Genomic DNA, 22,618 nt, shown 5'->3' with positions numbered 1-22,618 from the left:
TGATAAAGTAATAGAAAGAAATTTTTGCAATGAAATTTGAAATGATACTTATTCTAATGGAAATTAAAGTGAGGAATCCGGCAACCGGTCACTGAAATCTCGAATCAGGCTACCAGATCGGTGACCGGATTCTGACGTCCGATTTTATTGCCCCCTAATAATACCCTTTATCATATTATTATCCCCAAGTAAACATATTATTGCCCCCTAATAAAAACATTATTGTCCCCCAATAAAAACATTATTGTCCCCCAATAAAAACATTATTGCTCCCTAATAACATGATTATTGCTCCTAATAGAAATATTATTGGCCCTCAATAATATTATTATTGCTCCCAAATAATATTATTATTGCCGGGGCCGTGAGAGACGTGGAACCTGACGTTGGGCTCACGATCGTCATGATGCTTTAAAAAGTGAAAACTGCAGAGTACTTTATCAATTAATACCGGTGAGGCGGTGACTACTGATGCGCACTACTTTTCCATTATATTTGGTTGGATACAAAATATTCACCCATCACTGAGAAAAGTGATTCACTATAAAACAAGAAGCTATTGCCTATTGGTGCTCAGAACCTTTCATTATAAGATGGCAGCCATTGATGCAACTAGGGCTGGCAAATCCAACTGATCCAAACCAGCCAACCGCGTCCGTCCCGAACCAAGGGGTTCGGTTACCAGCCAAATCGGTTACCGAAATTGTGGTACGGTTATACCGTACAGAGATACTATAATTGGTACGGTATCGGTATTCAATATTAACAAAATACGGTATACCGTACCGTACCAGATATTTAATATAATATTTAATTATTTAAAATATTTATTACATAATCAATCATAGCCGTTGATTTTCTTCTGTTTTATTCCATATTAACTAACAACCGTTAGATTAAAACTTTCCAAACCCTAAATCCATAATCCCTCAGTCCCTCTCTCAGTCTCTGGAGTCTGGACGACTCACCTCGTCTCTCACTCTCTCTCTCTCTCTCGAACCCGATCGAGATTTGACCTGAGCCTCTGCCTCTCATACTCTTGGTCCAAACCGGCAAACCCTAATCCATAATCCGATCCCTAATCCCTCAGTGGCTCAGTCCATCTCTCGACCACTCCCTCAGTCTCTCTCTCTCTCTCTCTCTCTCTCTCTCTCTCTCTCTCTCTCTCTCTCTCTCTCTCTCTCACCCGATCGAGATCTGACCTGAGCCTCTGCCTCTCAAACTCTTGGTCCAACCTGCAAACCCTAATCCCTAATCCGATCCCTAATCCCTCAGTGGCTCAGTCCATCTCTCGACCACTCCCTCAGTCTCTCTCTCTCTCTCTCTCTCTCTCTCTCTCTCTCTCTCGAGCGAGCGAGCGAGCGAGCGAGCGAGCGAGGTTCTGACTTCTGAGCCTCAGTTCGAAGAATCGCGTTCGACCCATTCGATTTCATTTCACATCAAATCGATCGATTGTTGTAGTACTGCTGGTGAGTACGAGCTCGGAGCTTCAATTGTTTTGGATTGTTGAGTTGAGGTTCGAGACTTCGATCTACCCAATTTTAGCAATTTGATCTTGGATATGTTATGAATTATCTTGAGATTTACCAATTTGTTATGGGTTTTAAACTTTTAATGGTTTTTCTTTTGTGCTTGGAGGAGCAGGAGTACCGAGGAGGCGAGGACTAAGTTTGATGTTTGACAGTTTGAGGGAGAAGAAGGCAAAGTTAATGGGTTGAAGGACTAAGTTTATGGCTCTCGATGGTGGAACTCTGAATTGTAAGCAAGACTCTATTCAATTGAAGGTATAATTCGATATATGCATAATTCTCTATTTGAATTTTCATGACTATGTGTTGTTCTCTTTGTAAGAGCTTTTATCTGAGTAAGAGAGTAAGAGTTGCAAAGCATTTTAAATGGAGTACAGATGAATTAGAAAATGGCAACCCAAGACTCATTTACAATTTTACATGCACCATAGCATTTACAATTTCATTCTGATCCGAGTTTCCCTACTTTATATGTTGCTTTTCTTATTTGGTCTAACATGCTCTGATTATAATTTTCAGGTGTTCCAATCTCAAGTTCTCAACAATTCAAGACATCTTACAATCAAGGCTTAGAAGTTAGAACTGGAGCAACATAGGAGCACTGCAGTTGGTCGGTTTGGACCAACAGGTCAGTTTCAAAGTGATATATATTTGTAAAGTTAGATGATGAAAATGTTATATATTATATATATGTTTGATGTTTGTATTAATAGCACAATGTTTGATGTTTGTTTCTTTTTTCTGCAACAATTAAAATGTTTGATGTTTGTTTGTTTTGTTTGATTCTTTTTTCTGCAGCTATAAATATTATAATGTTTGATGTTTGTTTCTTTTTTCTGCAACTATTAATATCACAATGTTTGATGTTTGTATGCTATGTTTGTTTCTTTTTTCTGCAGCTATTATAAATTTATAATGTTTGTATGTTCCACTTGTTTCTTTTTTCTGCAGCTATGGGTACTCAAAGTGGTAATTTGAGTCAGACTAGTAGCTCAAGCCCTTCGATTAGTTCTGGCATACATGTGACGGGTACTGCAGCTTTGGATCATTCCCCTTTAGGACAACCACCTTTACCATAACCACCTTTAGGACAACCACCACCACCTTTAGGACAAACACTCCCACCTTTAGGGCAAACTTCAGGTTCAGCTGATGAATCTGATCCTACCAACTCCCAATCCCATGGAGCAGCTACTGCTGGGCAGAAAAGAAAAGAGCCTGCAAACAAAAGCCCTCTTTGGGCACATTTTACTAGATGTAAACACCCGAACTCAGACCTAATAGATACTTGTTGGTGTACTTGCAATTATTGCAATGATAGAGTGTTATGTGATACTAAAAAGAATGGGACAAGCTCGATGTGGGCACATACTAGGAAATGTGCTACTCATCCATTACATGCAGAACTTGATCCTAAGCAGGCTAAGTTGAATAGAGATAATGTGAGTGGAGGAGCCTCATACCATAAGTATAACAAAAAGAGGTGTGATGATAGGTGCATCGATATGACTATCAAGGATGAGCTCCCTTTTAGGCACGTGGAGAAGGAGGGATTCAAAGCTTTCTGCAAAGAGTTAGAACCTCAATGGCCTGGAATGGACAGAAAGCAGGCTGCCAAGGGTGTGCTAGATAAGTACAATTTTGAGAAGGCTGTTTTGTTGAGTCAATTGAAGGCAAATGAAACTCGGATCTCAATTACCACCGAGGCACCGACACCTGGACATCGATCCAGAATATAAACTACCTAGTACTAACAGCCCACTTCATGGATAGTGACTGGAAATTGCACAAAAGGATCATCAACTTTTGTACAATTACTAGTCACAAAGGAGAGGAGATTGGAAGGGTAGTAGAGCAGTGTTTGAGGCAATGGGAGATCACCAAAGTGTTTACAATCACAGTAGACAATGCTAGTGCTAATGACTTAGTTATGGCATACATGAAGAGAAGGTTGACCAGTTACAAGACTTTGATGTTTGAGGGAGAGTTTTTACATTTAAGATGTGCATGCCACATTATAAATTTGATAGTTAAGGATGGTCTGAAGGAGTTACAAGATGGGATTGCTGCTATATGGAACTGTGCCAAGTATGTTAGGAGTTCATCAAGTCGTCTTGACAAGTTCAGGGAGTTTGCTGTTTTGGAACAGTGCAGGGCAAATGCCAATGTTCCATTAGAGGTAGTCACAAGATGGAATAGCAAATACCTTATGCTTGAAGCTGCACTTAAGTATGAAGCTGTGTTCGGCAGAATGGGTGAAGAAGACTGCAATTTTAAAGCTTATTTCGACGAAACGGACAGAAATGGCAAAGCCAGGGTTGGACCACCATCTAGTGAGGATTGGAGGAGTGCAGAAGCATTTTGTTTGTTTTTGAAGAAGTTTTATGAAGCTACTGTAAAGCTGAGCGCTTGGAAGAAGATCACTGCCAATATATTATTTGTTGAAATGGTTACATTGCAGACTGAGATTGACAAGGCTATCATTGCAAAAGACCCTATTTTGAAGAGGGTTGCCACTTCAATGAAGGCCAAGTTCAACAAATATTGGGGAAGCTTCGAATCGGTGAACAAGATAATCATGATAGCTAATGTTCTTGACCCAAGATACAAGCTGCAGTGGGCTAAAGTAGCAATGCAAAAAGTCAATGCAAGCTACGAGACAATTCATTCAATACAAGGGGACTTAAAGAAAATTTTGCTGAAGATGTATGATGAATACAAAGCCAATGAAGGCAGCAACGAAGCTGAACCGTACATGGGAGAAGATCTAGGATTCGAAGGGGATGACTTGGAGAATCTTGATGAAGTCAGCAAGCAAATAGCAAGGGAGAGGATGGCAGAGCAGTCACAATGCATACGAAATGAGGTTGATCAGTATTTATCGGATAGGTATGTTAGCCTCCTTGCAAAGAATTTTGAAATTCATAAGTGGTGGAAGGCCAATGAGTTAACCTATCCAATCCTATCAAAGTTAGCAAAGAATGTTTTTGCTGTTCCTTGCTCAACGGTGCCTTCGGAGAATGCATTTAGTTTGGGATCAAGAGTGGTGGATCCTTTTAGAGCTTCATTGACACCAAAAATGGTGGAAGCCCTTGTTTGCAGTTCGGATTGGTTAAAATCCGATCCCCCAAACTTCTACAAAGATCCCACTGACGATGACCTTGAAATGTATCACTCTTTGGAGGAACTTGAGAGGGGTAAGCTACTCATATTGTTTGTTTCTTATTTTATGAATCATGATATTGTTTTTAACCTTGTCTTTGTTATTTTGCAGAAAATGCTTTTAATCAAGGAATGGAGTCAACATTGACCAATCTCAGCTCTACACAAGCTGATGCATAGCAGGCAGCAGCCAACATCGTGAGCTTTTTTGTTCAACGTTAGAAATTGCAAAAACTGCCTAAATTCTTCTTCATTGATTGAATTTGCAGAACTGCCAGCATTCTTATTCTTTTCAATTAAAATTGATTTGCAGAAACTTTGACTCTTTGAGTGAGGCAGGGAGCACAACAAGCAAGTATGAAGTGACGATGAGATGAAATTTGAGTCTTTGAATACTTTATTTTCAACTATTGTCCTCTTTGTTATTGTATGATTCATTCATTTGTGTGAACTGTAAGTGATGATATGAAGTGATGATGAGATGAACTGTAAGTGATGATATGAACTATGAAGTGATGAACTGATGATGAGATGAACTGTAAGTGATGAACTGAAGTTGATGTGAGAGAGTGAGAGACTGAGAGTTATAAGTTTTTTGATTGTTTTACATTTGCGTATGGTCTGGGGCTCTGGGCCTTTAAATTCATATATGTTATTTGATTGTTTTTGATTTGCTTTCAGTTTTTCAGTTGTTGACAGGTTAGGGATTTAAAATTTTCATTTGGGCCGTAGCTGAAAGCTGGCCCAATCTTAAACTCGGTTGGAGGCCCAACCAACCGATACCAACCGATACCGAGAAGTCGGTATACCGACTTTTGTGGCCGGTAGTGGCACTTCATTTTGTGTACCAATAAGTTCTGGTACGGTAGGTGGTTTTGGACTTGAAGGTCCGGTACCGTACCGAACCCAGCCCTAGATGCAACATCAGGATATGACATTATGACCGAGTGAAGGAAGTGAAAGAATTCGACGAGTCTAAGATCGGAATTAAAGGCCTCTTCGATTCCGGCATCACTTCCATCCCTCAGTTCTTCGTCCATGACCCCGAAACCCTCTCCGACCTCAAACCTGCATCTAAACACATTGCTGCCACCCTCCCCACTATCGATCTTTCTGACATCAACTCGGTTACTCACCGTGGTGAAATTGTTGAGCACGGACCCGGCCAAGATCCGGATAGAGAAACATAGCCGAGATGGCCCAAAACCCGTCGAGAAACAGAGCCAAGATGGCCCAAAAGCAGCCGAAAAGGTTACGTCACCGTCATCGACTTGCCGGGCCACATGACTTCTGCAGGTGAAGTCTTCACCACTGTGAATCGGACTCTGGTGCTCCAACGACGAGGAGGAGGAGAAGGGGGGGGGAGAGAGAGAGAGAGAGAGAGAGAGAGTCTGGGAGGAGAGAGGAGGAGTTAGTTTCAGTTTAATTGATAGGACAAAACTGTCATTAAATGTTAAATTAGGTAAATGGGAGTGAAAAACTCTTAGTAGAGTAAATCATGAGAGTATATTGACCCAAATTTGAGTATTTGGTCAATATCCCAATGAAATTCATAATTTCTAAATTTAAAATGTCAAATAAGATAGTTCATGTTTAGAAATTATCTTCATTTTCATTTAAATTTCATTTTTTTTTCCTTCATCCAAACACACTTGTTAAGGTTTGGTAGCAATTTGTGGATGCTGCAACTTGACTAAGATCGGTGTTCGCAATCCATAAATCCTTAAAGTGCTTGAAGTGAGTGTCAAATGCATAAGGATCATATCCAAAACATTATAGCAAAGGGGGTCGACTTTCCAGTGTCAAATCTACTCAAACTTTCACCACGGTCTGGCACTAGCGGCAATATTTTCCCCAAGTTGCTCCCCAAATGCGAGTTCTCTAAAAATTTCCACTTTCCTATCACATCTGGGAAAATTTGACCGGTCTTGAAAAGTGCTAAATCATCCTTGAAGGACAAATCCCTAAGGAGAGGGTGTATATCTGAAACATACCGCAATGCTTCTACAGTACAGAAGCCAGGTAGCTTGACTGCTTGAGTGAAGTAGCTTTTTCCTTGCTACAATTAACTACATGCAAATTTTACAAAAGCAGTGACAGAGAATGAGAGAAACGAGTCTTATCAATTCGATATTCAGCTACGAACTAGTTTTAAGATGGACCAAAACTCTGAGGAGGTTCCTGATCCTGCCTCTCAGTAAACAAGGGATGAGGTGTAAAGATTGGAAAATAGAGACGTTATCAACACAAACAACTGAGGATGTTTTGTACCATGATTTACAGACAAAAGAGACAACCAAAAATAACGACTACATTCCAACTCTTGAAATTTAGCACATTCGTTAGGCAATCCGTGTCTAAATCTACCCCTGTTCTTGTCTTGCCAGGATCTTGAACGACGTCGTTGCTCCCCGGCGTCGACATCACTATCATGATGTTCTGTTTGTGATAGTAATTGAATAAGTCAATAGGTAGAGTATTTGTTTACCTGTTCTTTAGGAGCATCCCAACAGTTGAGGAGTTTGTTACGGATGGGATTAGTACTGTTCCATATTTTCTGAGTTGTTTGTTGGTGTAGTACTATTTATATCCTCCTTAATTAATGCATAATATTATCGAATTCATTTAGAAGTATCTTTTCTTATCGTTTTCAATCAAAGTTTTCAACATTCTGGTATCCCTAAAAGTAAATTTTTTTTTTTAAAAAAAAGGAAAAGGAAAAGTGGCAGCTTACTTGAAGCAGCAAGTGTTCATGGCAACCAATAGCAACTTTGTGCAGCCCTGAATCCCTCGTTTCGATGGTCATTAGGTGCATGAAATTTTCCATCAACATGCTCCAATGGTCAATTGGTCATGGCAACCGATTAACTTTATGACCATTGAAGCATATTGATGAAAAATTTCTTGTGATCCAATGAGAGTATTAGGTTATAGTGGAAGCGGGTGTCAATGAACCAGCCAGCGGTGGGTGTGGTGAAGAGGGAGGCTGAGCAGAAGAACAGAAATTGAAGGATCTCAAGGCCAAAAACTATCTGCTTCAAGTAGTTGATTGTGTCATTTTGGAGACTATTCTTCAGAAGGACACGTTGAAACAGATATGAGATTTTATGTATTAAGGGACATCAGGGGTGAAAAGCAGGTAGCAGCTACAGGCTCTTCGCAAGGAGCATGAGACTTTAAGGAGGGAGAATGTTGATCGAAGAATCTTTCTCCACCACTGCAACATCTTCCATTTGTCACCATAAAAATTGCAAGGGGTCTGAGATTTTCCACATGGTGACAAACTGGAAGATGTTGCAATGGTGGAGAAGATTCTTCAATCAATGATCCAAATTTTGCTTGTGTGGTCTGTTAATTGAGGAGTTGAAGAACACTGATGAGCAAAGCTCATTATTAGTGCATGAACAGAGAATGAAGAGTAGTCCCATGGATGAGCATATGGTTCTTTTTTTTTTTTGTCAAAATTGTATATTCTTATTTTCTCACCGAAAAATGTTCACACCTAAATATTTAAGCAATTATACAACCAACAGAATTCAAAAATACTAACCCAATTCTTTGCTACAATTTTCTAAAGTTAGAAAACCGATATAATTACCATCAACTATGAGATTATAGCAAGAGAATTTCAATATAAAAAAAAATGTTGACAAAGTTTGACATGTTTTGACAATGTTAGAACACTTTCAAATGTGTCATATCAGTCGAGAACTCGAGATCACTATTATTCAAATTTTTTCATGCAGCTTTATGCTAAACTAGCTACCACCATATATGATTTACAAATAATTAATAAACAGTTTGTAATTACAAACTTTAATTCCATATTCCGCTACAAACTTGTCATGAATAACCAAATTAAAAATCTGAGGAGTTGGAAGCCAATCCTCAGTCACCAAGGATAAAGTCTAAAATCTGTAACGAGAGATCTTGCCAGCACAAAGGATTGAAACTTGTTTTGTACCATGATTTGCAAACAAAAGTGACAGCCCTTCACGCAGTACTCCATTCCAACTTTTCTAAACACGATTGTTAAGCAATCCCTTTACTGTCTAACTTCTTCTTCGTTCATCAGTCTGTGGTTTTGCTTCGCAGTTCTCCCTATTCCCAAACAGTATATTAATGCAATCTGGGACGGATTTGTGAGATAAATTGAAGGGAACTTTTGTCTTATCATGGAAAGGTTTGACATTCATGTAATCAAACAACTAGATTCTCTAGCAGAGAACTAAAGAAAATACAATCTGACGTTTAGCATAAAGGATGGAGACTTTTTGTGTACCATAATTTGCAAACTACTAACCTATTCCTAATTTCCTATAGAAAATAAACTAAGATGCCCTTATTCAAACCTGACTCTACAAATTAAATAAATTGGTCGTTAATTTGTGCCATCGTTTTTTGTTGTTTTTTTTTTTCTGAGCATTAGTGTTGGTAAATAGATTCTGTTATTACTTTTTTTTTTTTTTTTAACTTTGTCAAGGGAAACCCAAAGGCTTCCTAGGCCTAAGATAAACCCCTTCAGTGCATGTGAAATGCTCCAACTGTGCATTGCAGCACAGTGTCTGGCCACTTTGACAACTTCGAGGTTCGAACCTAGGTTGGGGAGCACACCCAACTAGGTAAGAACCAGTAGACCACTTGCAGTGGTTAATTATGTTATTACTTGATTCGCCTATGCAAGTGGAAAAGCCATTAAGTACAGCAATTCATATACAATTGATAACAAGTGATATCAAGTGAATTATGTTATACTGCAGTCTTCAATTTGATATCTGTATGGACTTGTTTCTATATGTATATTCTCATGATGCGCAAACCGGAGGGCAGAAGCTAAACCTGACAGCAAATCCATCCCACTCGCAGATGCAACTGAGTCCTTAGAGCATCTCCAATGGGTTTGTTATTTGGCTTTGGTCAAATTTGAATTTGACACATGAGATGGCAAATTTGACATAACAACATGAAGACTTGTTTTAACTCCAATGGAGATGTCAAATTTGAATATTATTTAACATATAAAATTCTATTTTAAGAGTTGTTTTCCTTTCTTTCTTTTTGTATCTTGTAAATCAAAGACCATACAAGGCAAATGGTTCCAGTGCTAGTTTCTGCTGCTCTTCTTCTTCATCATAAATATCACCCAATTATCCCAAAAATACAAGCAATACAAATATACGATGGCAAGCCACCATCAAACACCAAAGCGAAGGAAGCATCACAAACTTGGCAGCACAGAAGACAGGAAAAGACGAGCAAAAAGACTCAAACAACAGTAGAGCTTCAGAAAGTAGGAAACTATTTCATATGATTCGTTCTTCATATTATTAGCATCAAATTCATCAAAGACAAAATATCCCAGACAAATTCAAACACCCAGCAAGCAATCATCAAACATGGTCACAAATGAATCCATACTGCATATCAAGCTGAAAGTCACACCAAGGCTATATATATTTTGGGCTCAAGGAGCCTGTTCATTGTGATGCCTCAGAAATTCGTAATTATTTTCCGAGGAATTTCCGGAATCAAATTTATGGTTGTTGGACGGTTTCGTGGCTCGTGGACGGAGCGGAAGTGTTTCGGACGAATTAATTATTTGAAAAGTATGACTTTAGGGGGGTTCAAGGTTGACTTTTGATACGTTGATATTCTCCGAAAACTTCCTTCACGAAAGTTGTAGAGCGCGTCGATACGAGTTCGTGGACATGTGGAACGCGGAAATCGGAGTTCGTATGAGAAAGTTTTGAGCGTTTGAAGTTTTGGAAAAGTTCTATAAATAGGAGTTTCCATTTTCGGAAACTTACTATTTCCATTTTCAGTTTTACCATTTCCGGAAAATCAGAATCCTCTGTTCTCTCTCATCACCCGCGCTCGACCCGACCCGAACCTGGTGATCCGACCCGGCTTTTCCGGCGAGCTCCGGCCATCTCCGGCGACGAGACTTTCCAGATCAGCTCGACTCCTCCGTGCACTCCTCCCTGTGGTGTCCTCTAGTGCCGATTCTCGGTGGCAGCGGCGATAGAAGGCGGTGCAGGTTGGTGTTTTCGGACCCGGCCGGAAAACACAACTCCGGCGACTTCGTGGCTTCGTGCTTCCTTGGTTGAGTTCAGAATAGGCTTCCTGATCGATCTATGGTGTTTGTTTTGATCGGTTTACGTGGAAATCGGTTCAACTTAGTTGGGATTACTGTTCACGACTTGTGAGGTAGTTTTCGATCCCTTAAGCTTGTTTTCTGACTTCGAGCCAGTTATGAAAGTTCACAAGCATGCTTAGATGAACAACTTTGATGTTGGGAGTTTTGTGAAATATTGAGTTTTGGCCGGCGGCGGTGCGCCACCGTCTGTGGAGGCGTTCCGGCGGTGTTCCGGCCACTTAAGGAACTGTTTTTATTATTATATATGTTCTACTCGTTGATACGAGCGTTTCGATATATAATATGCAAGTTTTGGAGTTCGTTTGGAATTGTTATGATTTTTGCAGTTTCATACCGATCGATTTATGCTATCCGTGAGGATTTGAGCGTCCGATCGACTTGTGGTTTGGTCACATCGATCGTGGACGTATTCCAGAGACTTTGGGAGGGCTCGGTTGTGGTTTCGCCTCGATTGGCGCCACTTTGGGGATTTTAGTTCAAAACAAGGGTTTCAGACTTAAATCATTTGTGAATCGTTACTAATTTGAGATCATTGGTGATTAGGTGCTTCTAAAGGTGAATTGGACGAGTTGTTGGTGATAGTGTTAGTTCGGTTCTATATTGAAGACGCAGCGGGATTCTGAGGTGAGTAATCTCACGAAGTTCATTCACGAACGGGAATACCCTTATCGTTTTGAGAGTTAATTAGTTAACTGCAAACTATAGATGGTATTAGTGGCATTTCTGAGTGGATGACTATGTGTGTGTATATATATATATATTATGGGATGTATATATATACATACGTATTCATGTATTAGTAGATATATGTTTACATGATATATATATATGTTTTGGTGGTTTGTGGATTTGTGAAACAATATGCATGAAATGATGCTTTTTATTGTCTTGGGTTGTGGCTTTTGGAAAACAATTGGTGGGAAATGGTATTTCTATTGTTTTGAAAAGTGTTTGAGGATTTGAGAGTCACAGGTTGTGATTTCTCCTTTTGATTCGATTTAACGTTTTGATCTGACGACCGGTGGTCTGAGGATTTGAGAGTCACAGGTTGTGATTTCTCCTTTTGATTCGATTTAACGTTTTGATCTGACGACCGGTGGTCTGAGGATTTGAGAGTCACAGGTTGTGATTTCTCCTTTTGGGTTGATTTAACGTTTTGATCTGAGGGTCAGGTTGGCCTAAGGATCCGGGGTTGCAGGTTGCATCCTCATGGCAATATTATATCGTAAGATTGAACCTTGGCCGGGTGACAGGTTACGATTCAGTTAGAGCTCTAGTTTGTCTGCCATCGTACTTTAGGGATCTAAGTAGGTTACTTAAGACTCCTTGGTACATATTTTGTCCAGGTTGGACCTATTTGCTGTTTTGTCCAGGTTGGACCTAATTATTGTTTTATCCAGGTTGGATCGATTTATCATATTTGAATTGTTAGGTTAACGATTTATATGATTTTGTCACGGTGTGACTTTCGTTGTTTCTTTTGGGAAAAGAGTATTGTTTTTGGAAGCATGGTATGTTTTCTTTATTCGCGAGTTGAAAGGTTTTCCTCGTTTTTGGCGTGAGTTGTTCATGTGTGTTTTTGAGTTACTCATACGGGCTTGCAAAAGCTTACCGGGTTTGTTGTATGGCAACCCGGTGCACCATTCCAACGGTGTAGGGGTTAATCCTATAGGTTAGGATAATCGAGGTTGAGGCAGCGAGTTAGCAGCTTTACGGTAGGAAGTCATCTTTGTGACTTTACCTTTGATAAGGACTTCCGTTGTATAGTTACTCTGAGCAGCCTTTACGTTTTATTTTGTTGTTGACAATTTAATTCGTAAGCTTGTGTAATATATATAACTCTATGGAGCGAGTGTATATTGACTTTGAGGGTTCAGGGCATCAATATCTGTGTAAGTTAAAGGGAAAAAGATTTCAGGTATTTTGTATTGATGACTGAACGTTCACGCATGTATAATTATGGGATTATATATATCGATTTTCTTGTGTGTAAAATCAGGGGCGTGACATTCATACATCTAAAAAATGATGATACATCAAAAATATATTTTGCACTGTAAATTACAAATCAAGGATTTGGAATCCATGACTTGTGTTTCCTTTTACTGTCAAATTCTTACACAAACAGTTGGGCAAATCTACCTAACAAAATCTTCATATACAACACAATTGAAAGAATCAGAAAGAAATACCCAAACAACAATCTCCCAAATATCACACTCTATCCAAAATGTGCTAGAGAACTAAAAAGCAGTCTCAACTACAAGACTCAAGGAGCCTGTTCATACAAACTAAAAAATCATATAGCAACCAGCAGCATCTACTAATGACATCAAACTTGTACTGAAAGTAAATAGCCACAGAGAAAGCAACACAATCTGCAGTTTCAGAACACACATGTATTCTTTTATTACCATCAAGTTAATAAACTGCATTTCATCAACTTTCTGTTCCATTTTGCATACAACTTAAGCAATATAAACCTATTTAATGCACAACAACTATTGAATCCATTTTGCACACAGAGAAAGTAAAAGAAACATGCTTTAAATCACATCGGACTGTCGTTTCCATTTTGCTAACAGACAAAGCAATAGAAACTGATTTAATGCACAACCAAACAGCTTTATTTTCCATTTTGCTAACAGAGAAAGCTGAAACCTATTTAATGCATAACAACAAACTGTTCCATTTTATGAACAGAGAAAGCACTCAAAAGGCTTCCATATCTCTTAAGTACATTTCATTTACATTTGGTAGCTAACTCTATTAACTCTTTTGCATTTATTAACACAAGTAGCATTTATCAGTCTGCACAATAGAAAACAACACAAAATCTAAAAAATCAAAACAGAAAAATGCATTTAACTCATATGCATAATTCTTGCCGTAATATATGGGAAGGAAAGCCAGAACACAAATCTCATTTCACATTCTAAACAACTCAATTTCTCACAACCAAACAACTGGAAATGAAAGCAATTTGAGTAATTTCTCACCTAATCGGACTGTTAACAACCAAACAGCTGCTCACAACAAAATGAAGGAACCAAACTTCACCATAAAAGTGTTCTTAAAAAGTGTCAATTCAAGGCTAGGAAAGTTGTCAAACCCATATGAATCTCCAATACCACTGAAGAACCACTTAAAGCAGCTTCAAATTAAACTCATGCTTAGATACTTTTCAAGACATTGCACTTGCTTCCTGCAATAAAAAGAGTACATATATATTCAGTGCAAAAAAGTGATTAAAAAAAAAAAGATTCATTTTGAACTCAGGCCTCTATTTGAATGAAAACAGATAGAAAGGGCTTAGGATATTAAATCTTTTTTTTTTTTAAATGGGAAAGAATGACCAGTTTCAGTGGTGGCATTTCATGAAGTTGAGACATAGAGTTTACCCGGCAAGCTCTGCACCACTTTTAGTGTGAAAGCTATTGATCAACATTGTTGTGGCAGTCCCACTGGGGTATGTAAGTTTGTAATCCATAACCATAACCTGATTTCAGAAGCATATACAAGTGAGGATGCTTTCAACTACAACGAATGCCAATCATGGTGGCCAACAAGCATGTCAAACTTTAAGAGTCTTAAAAATGGCGCGGCCAATGCCTTACAAAATAAGAGACAACAGTTCCTCTGAAAGGTTAACATAATTACTTAGGTATATAAATTGAACAGCCACATCTATCGCAAACTAAAAAAAGACATTGCAAAAAGTAGAACCATGGAAGCTAACAAGCAACTAATAGGAACACAACAACTACAACATAGAAGAACAAAACACCCAAAACATTGTTGGAAGATTGAACAAACCACAGTGGAAGTAGTTACCTTGCGAAGCGGAACAAGACTAAAAAGTCCAAGGAAGCTGACAACAACGAGGAAACCAGTCATCCACCACAAGCTCGGATTAATAACATCTTCTGCCCTGTTACCAGGGTAATCCTCCCCGATGAGTTTATATGTTCTCTCATCCATTGCAACCAAATACGAACCGAATCCCCCTGTCATTAAAATTTCCCAAGTTTAATTTTTTCCGGTATTAAAAAAGATGCAACCAAATTTAATTACACACAGATTAAAAGAGCTAATGATTTGAGGGTTATACAGCTAAAGGCGAGGCTATAGCAAGCGACGACGCAAGTTTGGATGACAGTGTTCTCTTGCCTGGTGAAGGGCTTCACCTGAAACCCAAATTGGGCCAAGAACTCGATCCAGGACTTGACGAAGAAGAACCCGAGCAGACCGGCTGCCACATTCAAGGATGGGATGATCCCCATCTTCAGATTCAGCTTGTGACCAGGAATTGAGCCCCGGCGTCTTCTTCTCCCCTTCTCTTGTAGAGCTTCAATCTGCAGATTCATCAAGTCTTCGTCTGATGATGAATTGGCAAGATCCCAAAATTCCTCATCTGCACCATCTGAAGATGAAGCTGAATTCTTTTGATCCATGATCCTAAGAAGAGAAAAGAATCTTGAGAAGAGGAAGATTGAAGCTTGAAGTTCTGGGTGATTTTTAAGTGGAAGCTTGAAGTTCTGGGTGAGAGGAGAGGAAGAAAGCCGTGAAAGGGAAAGAGAGTGAGAAAAAGAAACATCAGCTTCAATGGTTTCTGTCATTTTTGACAGAGGAGAGGTGGATGTCAAATCCACATGTAAAAAGCACATCTGTTGGAGAATGGTTTGGTCGGTCAAAAATACTCGTTGGGTGTCTAGATGGCAAAAGACCCATCTGTTGGAGATGGTCTTACATACTAATTAGACTTTATTTATTCAAAACCGAGTTTAAATAGAACAGAACCAATTGTATGGAAGCTTAAGAAAACCAAAAATTTGATAACGAAAAAAGATGAGAAAAGAAGGATAAACTGGGGCAAGTTGCATGTTATATAGCTTGAAACAGAAACTAGGGCAACAATATAAAAAGAGACGATCAGAAAGAAAAAAAAACCTTTGAACATGAAGATGCAACAAAGTACTGAACTGTTTGCAAACAATAATTGAATTTGAATCTTTCATTTAAAGAGATCTTCACAAGTATATCAGGATCAAGTGATAAAGGCTATCAGGACATTAGCTCAGTTAGAAGAGCACAACAAACAAACACCACCTTGACCATAGATCAAAATGAGACCTCCACCTGGCCTTTTCATCCCTCATTAATCTGATTTGATAACTCCAATGCCCTGAAAATAGCCTTCCTCTGTTTAACGATTATTGTACACCAAGATAAATCACAGTTTGCACAATCTTGGCATAAAAAGTGTTTGACCTGGGAACCAAGCTTTGATATTTCTTCATCACTCTCTTCAAAACCTTCACATCTTGTGATATGAAAACGCACCACCTTTTTAAGGCCCTGCAATAGTTTAACAACACTATCTCGATCAATGCAAGAACTGCTCACATCCAACTTTTTAAGGTTTGGCAGCAACTTCACAATTGTGGATGCCTCAATTTCACCAACATTGCAGAAAGAAATAGATAATTCCTTAAAATGTTTGCAGTGAGTGGCAATCTGCACAAGGATTCTATCCAGAACATTATAGCAGGGTGGATTTTCCACTGTCAACAACACTTTAAAATGTTCTCTCAAATGTTTTTTACTCAATCTTCTTTGCCGCATAATTTTCACCAAGCTACTCCCCAAATACAAGCACTCCAAAAATTTCCACTTTCCAATCACTTGTGCAATAATTTGAGAATTCTTGAAAAGCACCAGGTCATCTGTGAACCAAACTCCCCTAAGGAGAGGGCATGCATCTGATACATATCTCAATGCTTCTTCCGTACAGAATTCAGGTAGTATGAGAGAAGTGGCAATTCCATTGCTACGATCGACTACCAACTTCACAAAAGCATCGATAGAGAACCGAGTCTTGTTTATTCGATATTCATCAACAAACTGATCGTAAAAGGGACCAAAACTCTGAGCAGGTTGAAGCCGATCCTCGGCCTTATCAGTAAACAAAGGATAAGGTATAAAATCTGGAAACCAGAGACATTTCCAGCACAAAGGATTGAGACTTGTTTTGTACCATGATTTGCAGACAAAAGGAACAGCCAAAAACAGAGACTCCATTTCAACTCTTGAAAACACATTCGTCAAGCAGTCTGTGTCTAAATCCTCCCATCTTCTTCTCTCATCATCCATCTTCTCACACCTTTGCCTCAGGAACGATACAATTTAACCCTAATCCCCATACCTCCAAAATAACAACCGAAAGGCGAAACAAAATTTTAGGACAACTCTTATGGGCTGGATCTAAGTATTAGGGCTTTCCTAGGAGTTATGGGCTTATTTCATAGAATAGATATGACCCAACCATTGCTTTACCTTCCAAGTTTTAACTCGTACAATCATTGTTCAGTTCACTCTTACAATTGCTGAAAACTTTTTCGTGAAATACGGAAAATAGCATAGATTACTCTGAAACTGAAATAGCACTCAATCTAGCTACCGTAACCAAATTATCGAATAAGAGCTGCTCACAGGTCACAACAACCAAAGGGACTCTATTTTTTTTTTTGAGAAAATAAGAAATTCTATTAATCCAAAAAATTACAAAGACGGGAATGACATCGTAAAATCTCAATTACTCCAACTAGAGAATAGGACCTACTCATACCCCTACTGTAGAACCAGCGGTTACAGATACCATGAGCTGATAGGGGCTCAACTCTAACCACATGAATCGCCCTTTGTTCCGGGCTACAACCGATCAACTTTTTCCAGGAGTCCCGATACATCCTTACAGCCAACCTCAAGAAAAGACTAATCCCCTTCCGCACCATATACCAATACCGCCAGTATACGTGCAGGAACATCTCCCCATTACATTGACAATAAGAAAACATCGAAATTAAAACAATTAGTCCCTGGAGATGACACCATAACAATGGCACAACCAATAGGGAAGACCACCAAAACCCTCGCTCAAAGGAGGAGGGACTTATTAAAACTAACCAAAAACCAAAACATAAAAACCTAATAAAACAAAGTACTAAGCTATGTTGAACCACTTCCATCTTCCTCACCATGGACAACAAATCGCCGGCAAGCCACCATGAGTGTAGCCAAAAGAGCGCACTCCATCGAAGACACCCAAGCCAAGTACTCTGCCACGACAAGCTTGGGATCTTAGACCACCCCCATCCTCTTTGGCTGAACTCATTACATACCCATTGTGCAAATTCGTCCCAAACTAACCTGAAACCAAACCAGCTACCCATCAATTCGAGAACCCCTTTCAACAACTCAAACCTTTGCCCAGCCAATCGCCTCAGAAAAGAGACCAGTGCCATACAATCCATGGCCTGCCACCGCCACGATCTGGTCGCTGACCACCTTCCCGTCACCGATAGCTAAGCACCTGTCACCAACGTCTACACCGCTGCCTGAGGTAGATGAAAAGGCATACACAGCCAAGACCACCGAAAACCAGAGAAAAAGAAGAAACCTAAAGCCCCAGGAACCCGTCCGGCCACACCCACCACTCGTCGACGAGGCAGGAAGCCGCTGTCAATGCGGGGGCGCCGCCAGACAGGCCACAACGCCAACCCTTGTCTTTCCAAACCCTAGATCTCTCTCACCTGTTTTCTCAAAGGGACTCTATTTTTGGATTCAAGTCTAGAGAAAAAATAGCTGGCAATTGCATCACAACAAAACATACAAGTGATTGTAATAATAGATGTTGAGAATCTCTCATGATATGGAAAGATTTAGGTATAAATGCTAATTGTTTCACTTCACATTTTGTCAATCGTTGTAATTTATTTTTATGATAATACTTAGGATCTAGACTATTCCATACCATAGAAGGTAGATTGATTTCCTATATATCTTGTAATATTCTGAATTGTAATCATGATCAATATACCAATTATCATTTTCACATGGTATCAGAGCAAAACGCTCTTAGACCTAAATTTCAAAATATTTCCAAGTAGTGTTGGAATTTCTTTGAGAAGCTTTTAACTTCTCCTTTTGTTTATGCCGCTCATTCTACCATCCATAAACTTCAAGCAATTGCTCTCAATCTTACCGTTGTATAATGCCTACAAATTATGGCACTGGTAAAGAGTAAGGGTGTTTTTCCATCTCAAGCAAATGGTACAAGTTTACCACATTCCTCTTCTTTTCTTAATCATTGGATCATAGATAGCGGGGCAACAGACCATATTACATCCATTCATAATTTTTTATCAAATCTTGCACCTACACCTTTGTTTCCTCCTGTGAAATTACCTAACGGTGAACATGCTTCCATTCATTCAATTGGGGATTTTTCTTTTAATTCTAATCTTCGTCTAAATGACGTGCTTTGTGTTCCCAGTTTTAAGGTTAATCTTATCTCAGTACGCAAGCTTACAAAATCTCTTAAATGTTTCATCACCTTTTTTCCTGACATGTGTCTTTTGCAGGACTTGGTTACGAAGAAGATAATTGGCTTGGGTAGGAAGCATAACGGTCTCTATTACCTCACTCTAAATTTAGCCACTAAACTTTCACATATTTCTTTTGCCAATCATGTAGTCATTTCTTCCACATTGTGGCATCGACGTCTTGGTCACCCTTCTCTAAATCGCTTGCAATTGCTAGCCAAAACAATTCCCGGTGTTTCTTGTAGCGTAGATAAAGTATGTGATGTCTGTCCATTAGCCAAGCAAACATGTCTCTCATTCAATTTGAGTACTATTTCCACAACAAAACCATTTGCTCTCATTCATTGTGATATTTGGGGTCCTCACAAAATTGCATCTCATTCTGGTGCAAGGTATTTCTTGACAATTGTGGATGACTTTAGTAGATGTACCTGGTTGTATCTTATGCATGCCAAATCTGAAACTCAAAATCTTCTGAAATCTTTTCTTGCCTTTACTGAGACACAATTCAATCAAAAGGTACAACACATTCGTTCTGATAATGGAAGTGAGTTTTTATCTATGCGTGCATGCATCATTCATCAGCACTCTTACGTTTACACACCCCAACAAAATGGAGTTGTGGAACGAAAACATAGCCATATAATCACGATTTCCAGTGCTTTACTTTTTCAAGCTAATCTTCCATTAGAGTTTTGGGTGGAATGTGTTCTCACAGCAATTTATCTTATCAACCGTCTGCCTACACCACTTTTGTCTGGTAAATCTCCATTTGAAAAAATATTTCAACGTGTTCCTCAATATTCTCATATTCGTGTTTTTGGTTGTCTTGCATATGCCACTAATGTTCACCCCAAACACAAATTTGATCCTCGTGCTCATAAATGCATATTTGTTGGATATCCTTTTGGTCAAAAGACATATAAACTTTATGATCTAACTACCAAAAAGGTTTTCACTAGCAAGGATGTTGTTTTTCATGAGGATATCTTTTCTTATAAGCAAGATTCTCCTAATCTTTCTCTGCAGCCTCATGATGCAGTACTTCCTAATGTGATTCCTGAAAATGATATCCCTCAAGAACCCTTGTCTGCATCTAGGGTTTCTCCCATTGAACACACCCTTCCTCAAGTTGACAATTCTTTATCTCCAGATGTCTTATCTGACCATAAGACTCATCCCAATGATCAGACACCCCCATCACCATCTCCACATCATTCATCCCCTCCACTTGACAACTCTTCACCTTCATCACCATCTTTACCTCCTTCTTCTCTTCTAGTACCTAATGAGGATATTGTCCCTGCACTTCGCCGCTCAGAATGCGTTAGAAAATCAAATGTCAAACTAAAAGATTATGTTTGTTCTTATGTTGTGTTGCCTACCCAGGATGATTCATCATCTTTGTGGCCATTTCCTAATAAAGATACGCGTTATCCACTTTCTAATTACATTTCCTATCACCGTTTTTCTTCATCTCACCGTTCTTTTATTGCCAATATTACTCGAAATGTGGAACCTAATAGTTTTGCAGATGCCATAAAAAATCATCATTGGCAAGAAGCAATGACATATGAAATTCAAGCTTTGGAGGCTAACAACACCTAGAGCCTTACTCCTCTTCCTCCCAGCAAGGAACCCATTGGCTGCAAATGGGTGTACAAGATCAAGTATAACTCAAATGGCACCATTGAACGTTACAAGGCCTGCCTCGTTGCCAAGGGTTACACCCAAGTTGAAGGGGTGGATTATTGTGAGACTTTCTCACCCACTGCCAAGCTCACCACATTTAGGTGTCTCCTCACTATTGCTGCCTCCCGAAATTGGAGTCTTCATCAAATGGACGTACAAAATGCATTCCTTCATGGTGACCTTCATGAAGAGGTTTATATGCTTCCTCCACCTGGATTCAGTCGACATGGGGAGAATCTGGTATGTCGACTAAACAAGTCATTGTATGGTCTCAAACAAGCTTCCCGAAATTAGTTCTCCAAATTTTCCAATGCTATTCAAAAGGCTGGTTACAGGCAATCCAAGGCTGATTATTCATTATTTACACGTGTGGTTGGTAATTCTTTCACTGCTGTGCTCATTTATGTTGACGATATTGTGCTCGCTGGAAATGATTCCAAAGCCATTGAATTATTAAAGGAATTTTGCATAAAGGATCTTGGCAATCTTAAATATTTCTTGGGCATTGAAGTCTCACAGTCCAAGAAAGGAATTTTCGTTTCTCAACAAAAATAGGCATTAGATATTCTACTTGATGCAGGTCTTACAGGAGCACGTCGTCCATGTCATTTTCCTATGGAACAAAATTTAAAGCTTACACCTACAGATGAGGAAATTCTTAAAGATCCCACACGTTATCGGAGATTGATTGGGAAACTCATTTATCTCACTGTGACAAGACCAGATATTGTGTATTCTGTTCGGATTCTTAGCCAATTTTTGAATCAACCAAGGAAACCTCATATGGAAGCTGCCATGAGAGTATTGCATTTTATTAAGGGAAATCCGGGTAGAGGCATTTTCTTTCCACCAAAAAATGATTTGGTTTTAAAAGTTTATTGTGACTCAGATTGGGCAAGTTGTCCAACAACAAGAAAGTCAACAACTGGATATTCTGTTTTCCTTGGTAATTCATTGATTTCTTGGAAATTTAAGAAGCAAAGTAATGTGGCGTGTTCATCAGCAGAAGCCGAGTACCGTGCTATGGCTATGACTTGTCGAGAATTAACTTGGTTGAGGTACAGTTTACAAGATTTTCATATTATTCATGATAAACCTGCTTCTTTGTATTGTGACAACCAAACTACATTACATATTGCCGCCAACCCGGTTTTTCATGAAAGAACAAAACATAATCTCTATGTCATGTGGTTCTAGAGAAGCTACAAGCCGGATTGATTTCCACTAGATATGTTCCTTCTTCTCTACAAATCGCAGACATTTTCACAAAGGCATTGGGAAGAGTTAGTTTTGAATCTTTAATTTCCAACTTGAGGGGGAGTGTTGAGAATCTCTCCAACTTGAGGGGGAGTGTTGAGAATCTCTCATGATGTGGAAAGATTTAGGTGTAAATGCTAATTGTTTCCCTTCACATTTTGTCAATCGTTGTAATTTATTTTTGTGATAATACTTAGGATCTAGACTATTCCATATCATAGAAGGTAGATTGATTTCTTATATATCTTGTAATATTCTGAATTGTAATCATAATCAATATACCAATTATCATTTTCACAATAGACATAAGGGTTTACACTGCATAAGTGAACGGTTTGCATAGGTCGCTAGGGAATGACTGGTGAGACTTTGGCCGGCATCCAATTCAACCCTCAATCCATGCCGACTCATTCAGTACTAGTCATTAGGTTCCAACA

At 39.1% G+C, this 22,618-nt stretch overlaps 3 protein-coding genes across 3 annotated transcripts; 1 reads left to right on the top strand and 2 right to left on the bottom strand.

The window, feature by feature from the left end:
• The first annotated feature begins 3,294 nt into the window (after positions 1-3,294).
• On the top strand, positions 3,295-4,871 carry LOC112169552 (zinc finger BED domain-containing protein RICESLEEPER 1-like). The gene is made up of 2 exons (XM_040508638.1): positions 3,295-4,726; positions 4,804-4,871. Exons 1-2 carry the CDS (start codon positions 3,295-3,297, stop codon positions 4,869-4,871), a joined length of 1,500 nt encoding a protein of 499 aa, XP_040364572.1.
• An 8,958-nt stretch (positions 4,872-13,829) lies between these two features.
• Positions 13,830-15,467, bottom strand: LOC112174414 (probable metal-nicotianamine transporter YSL6). The gene is made up of 4 exons (XM_024312187.2): positions 14,960-15,467; positions 14,683-14,855; positions 14,250-14,347; positions 13,830-14,053 (listed from the first exon to the last, which is right to left on the bottom strand). The coding sequence occupies exons 1-4, from the start codon at positions 15,465-15,467 to the stop codon at positions 14,005-14,007; spliced, it is 828 nt and encodes a 275-aa protein (XP_024167955.2). The 3' UTR covers positions 13,830-14,004.
• A 529-nt stretch (positions 15,468-15,996) lies between these two features.
• Positions 15,997-17,001, bottom strand: LOC112171800 (F-box/LRR-repeat protein At3g48880). The gene has a single exon (XM_024308922.1). It carries the CDS (start codon positions 16,999-17,001, stop codon positions 15,997-15,999), a length of 1,005 nt encoding a protein of 334 aa, XP_024164690.1.
• Between the last annotated feature and the right edge of the window lie 5,617 nt (positions 17,002-22,618).

The sequence above is a fragment of the Rosa chinensis genome, chromosome 6, assembly GCF_002994745.2.
Source record: "Rosa chinensis cultivar Old Blush chromosome 6, RchiOBHm-V2, whole genome shotgun sequence".
NCBI classification, from domain to species: domain Eukaryota; kingdom Viridiplantae; phylum Streptophyta; class Magnoliopsida; order Rosales; family Rosaceae; genus Rosa; species Rosa chinensis.
This window is presented reverse-complemented; position numbering and strand designations above follow the sequence as displayed.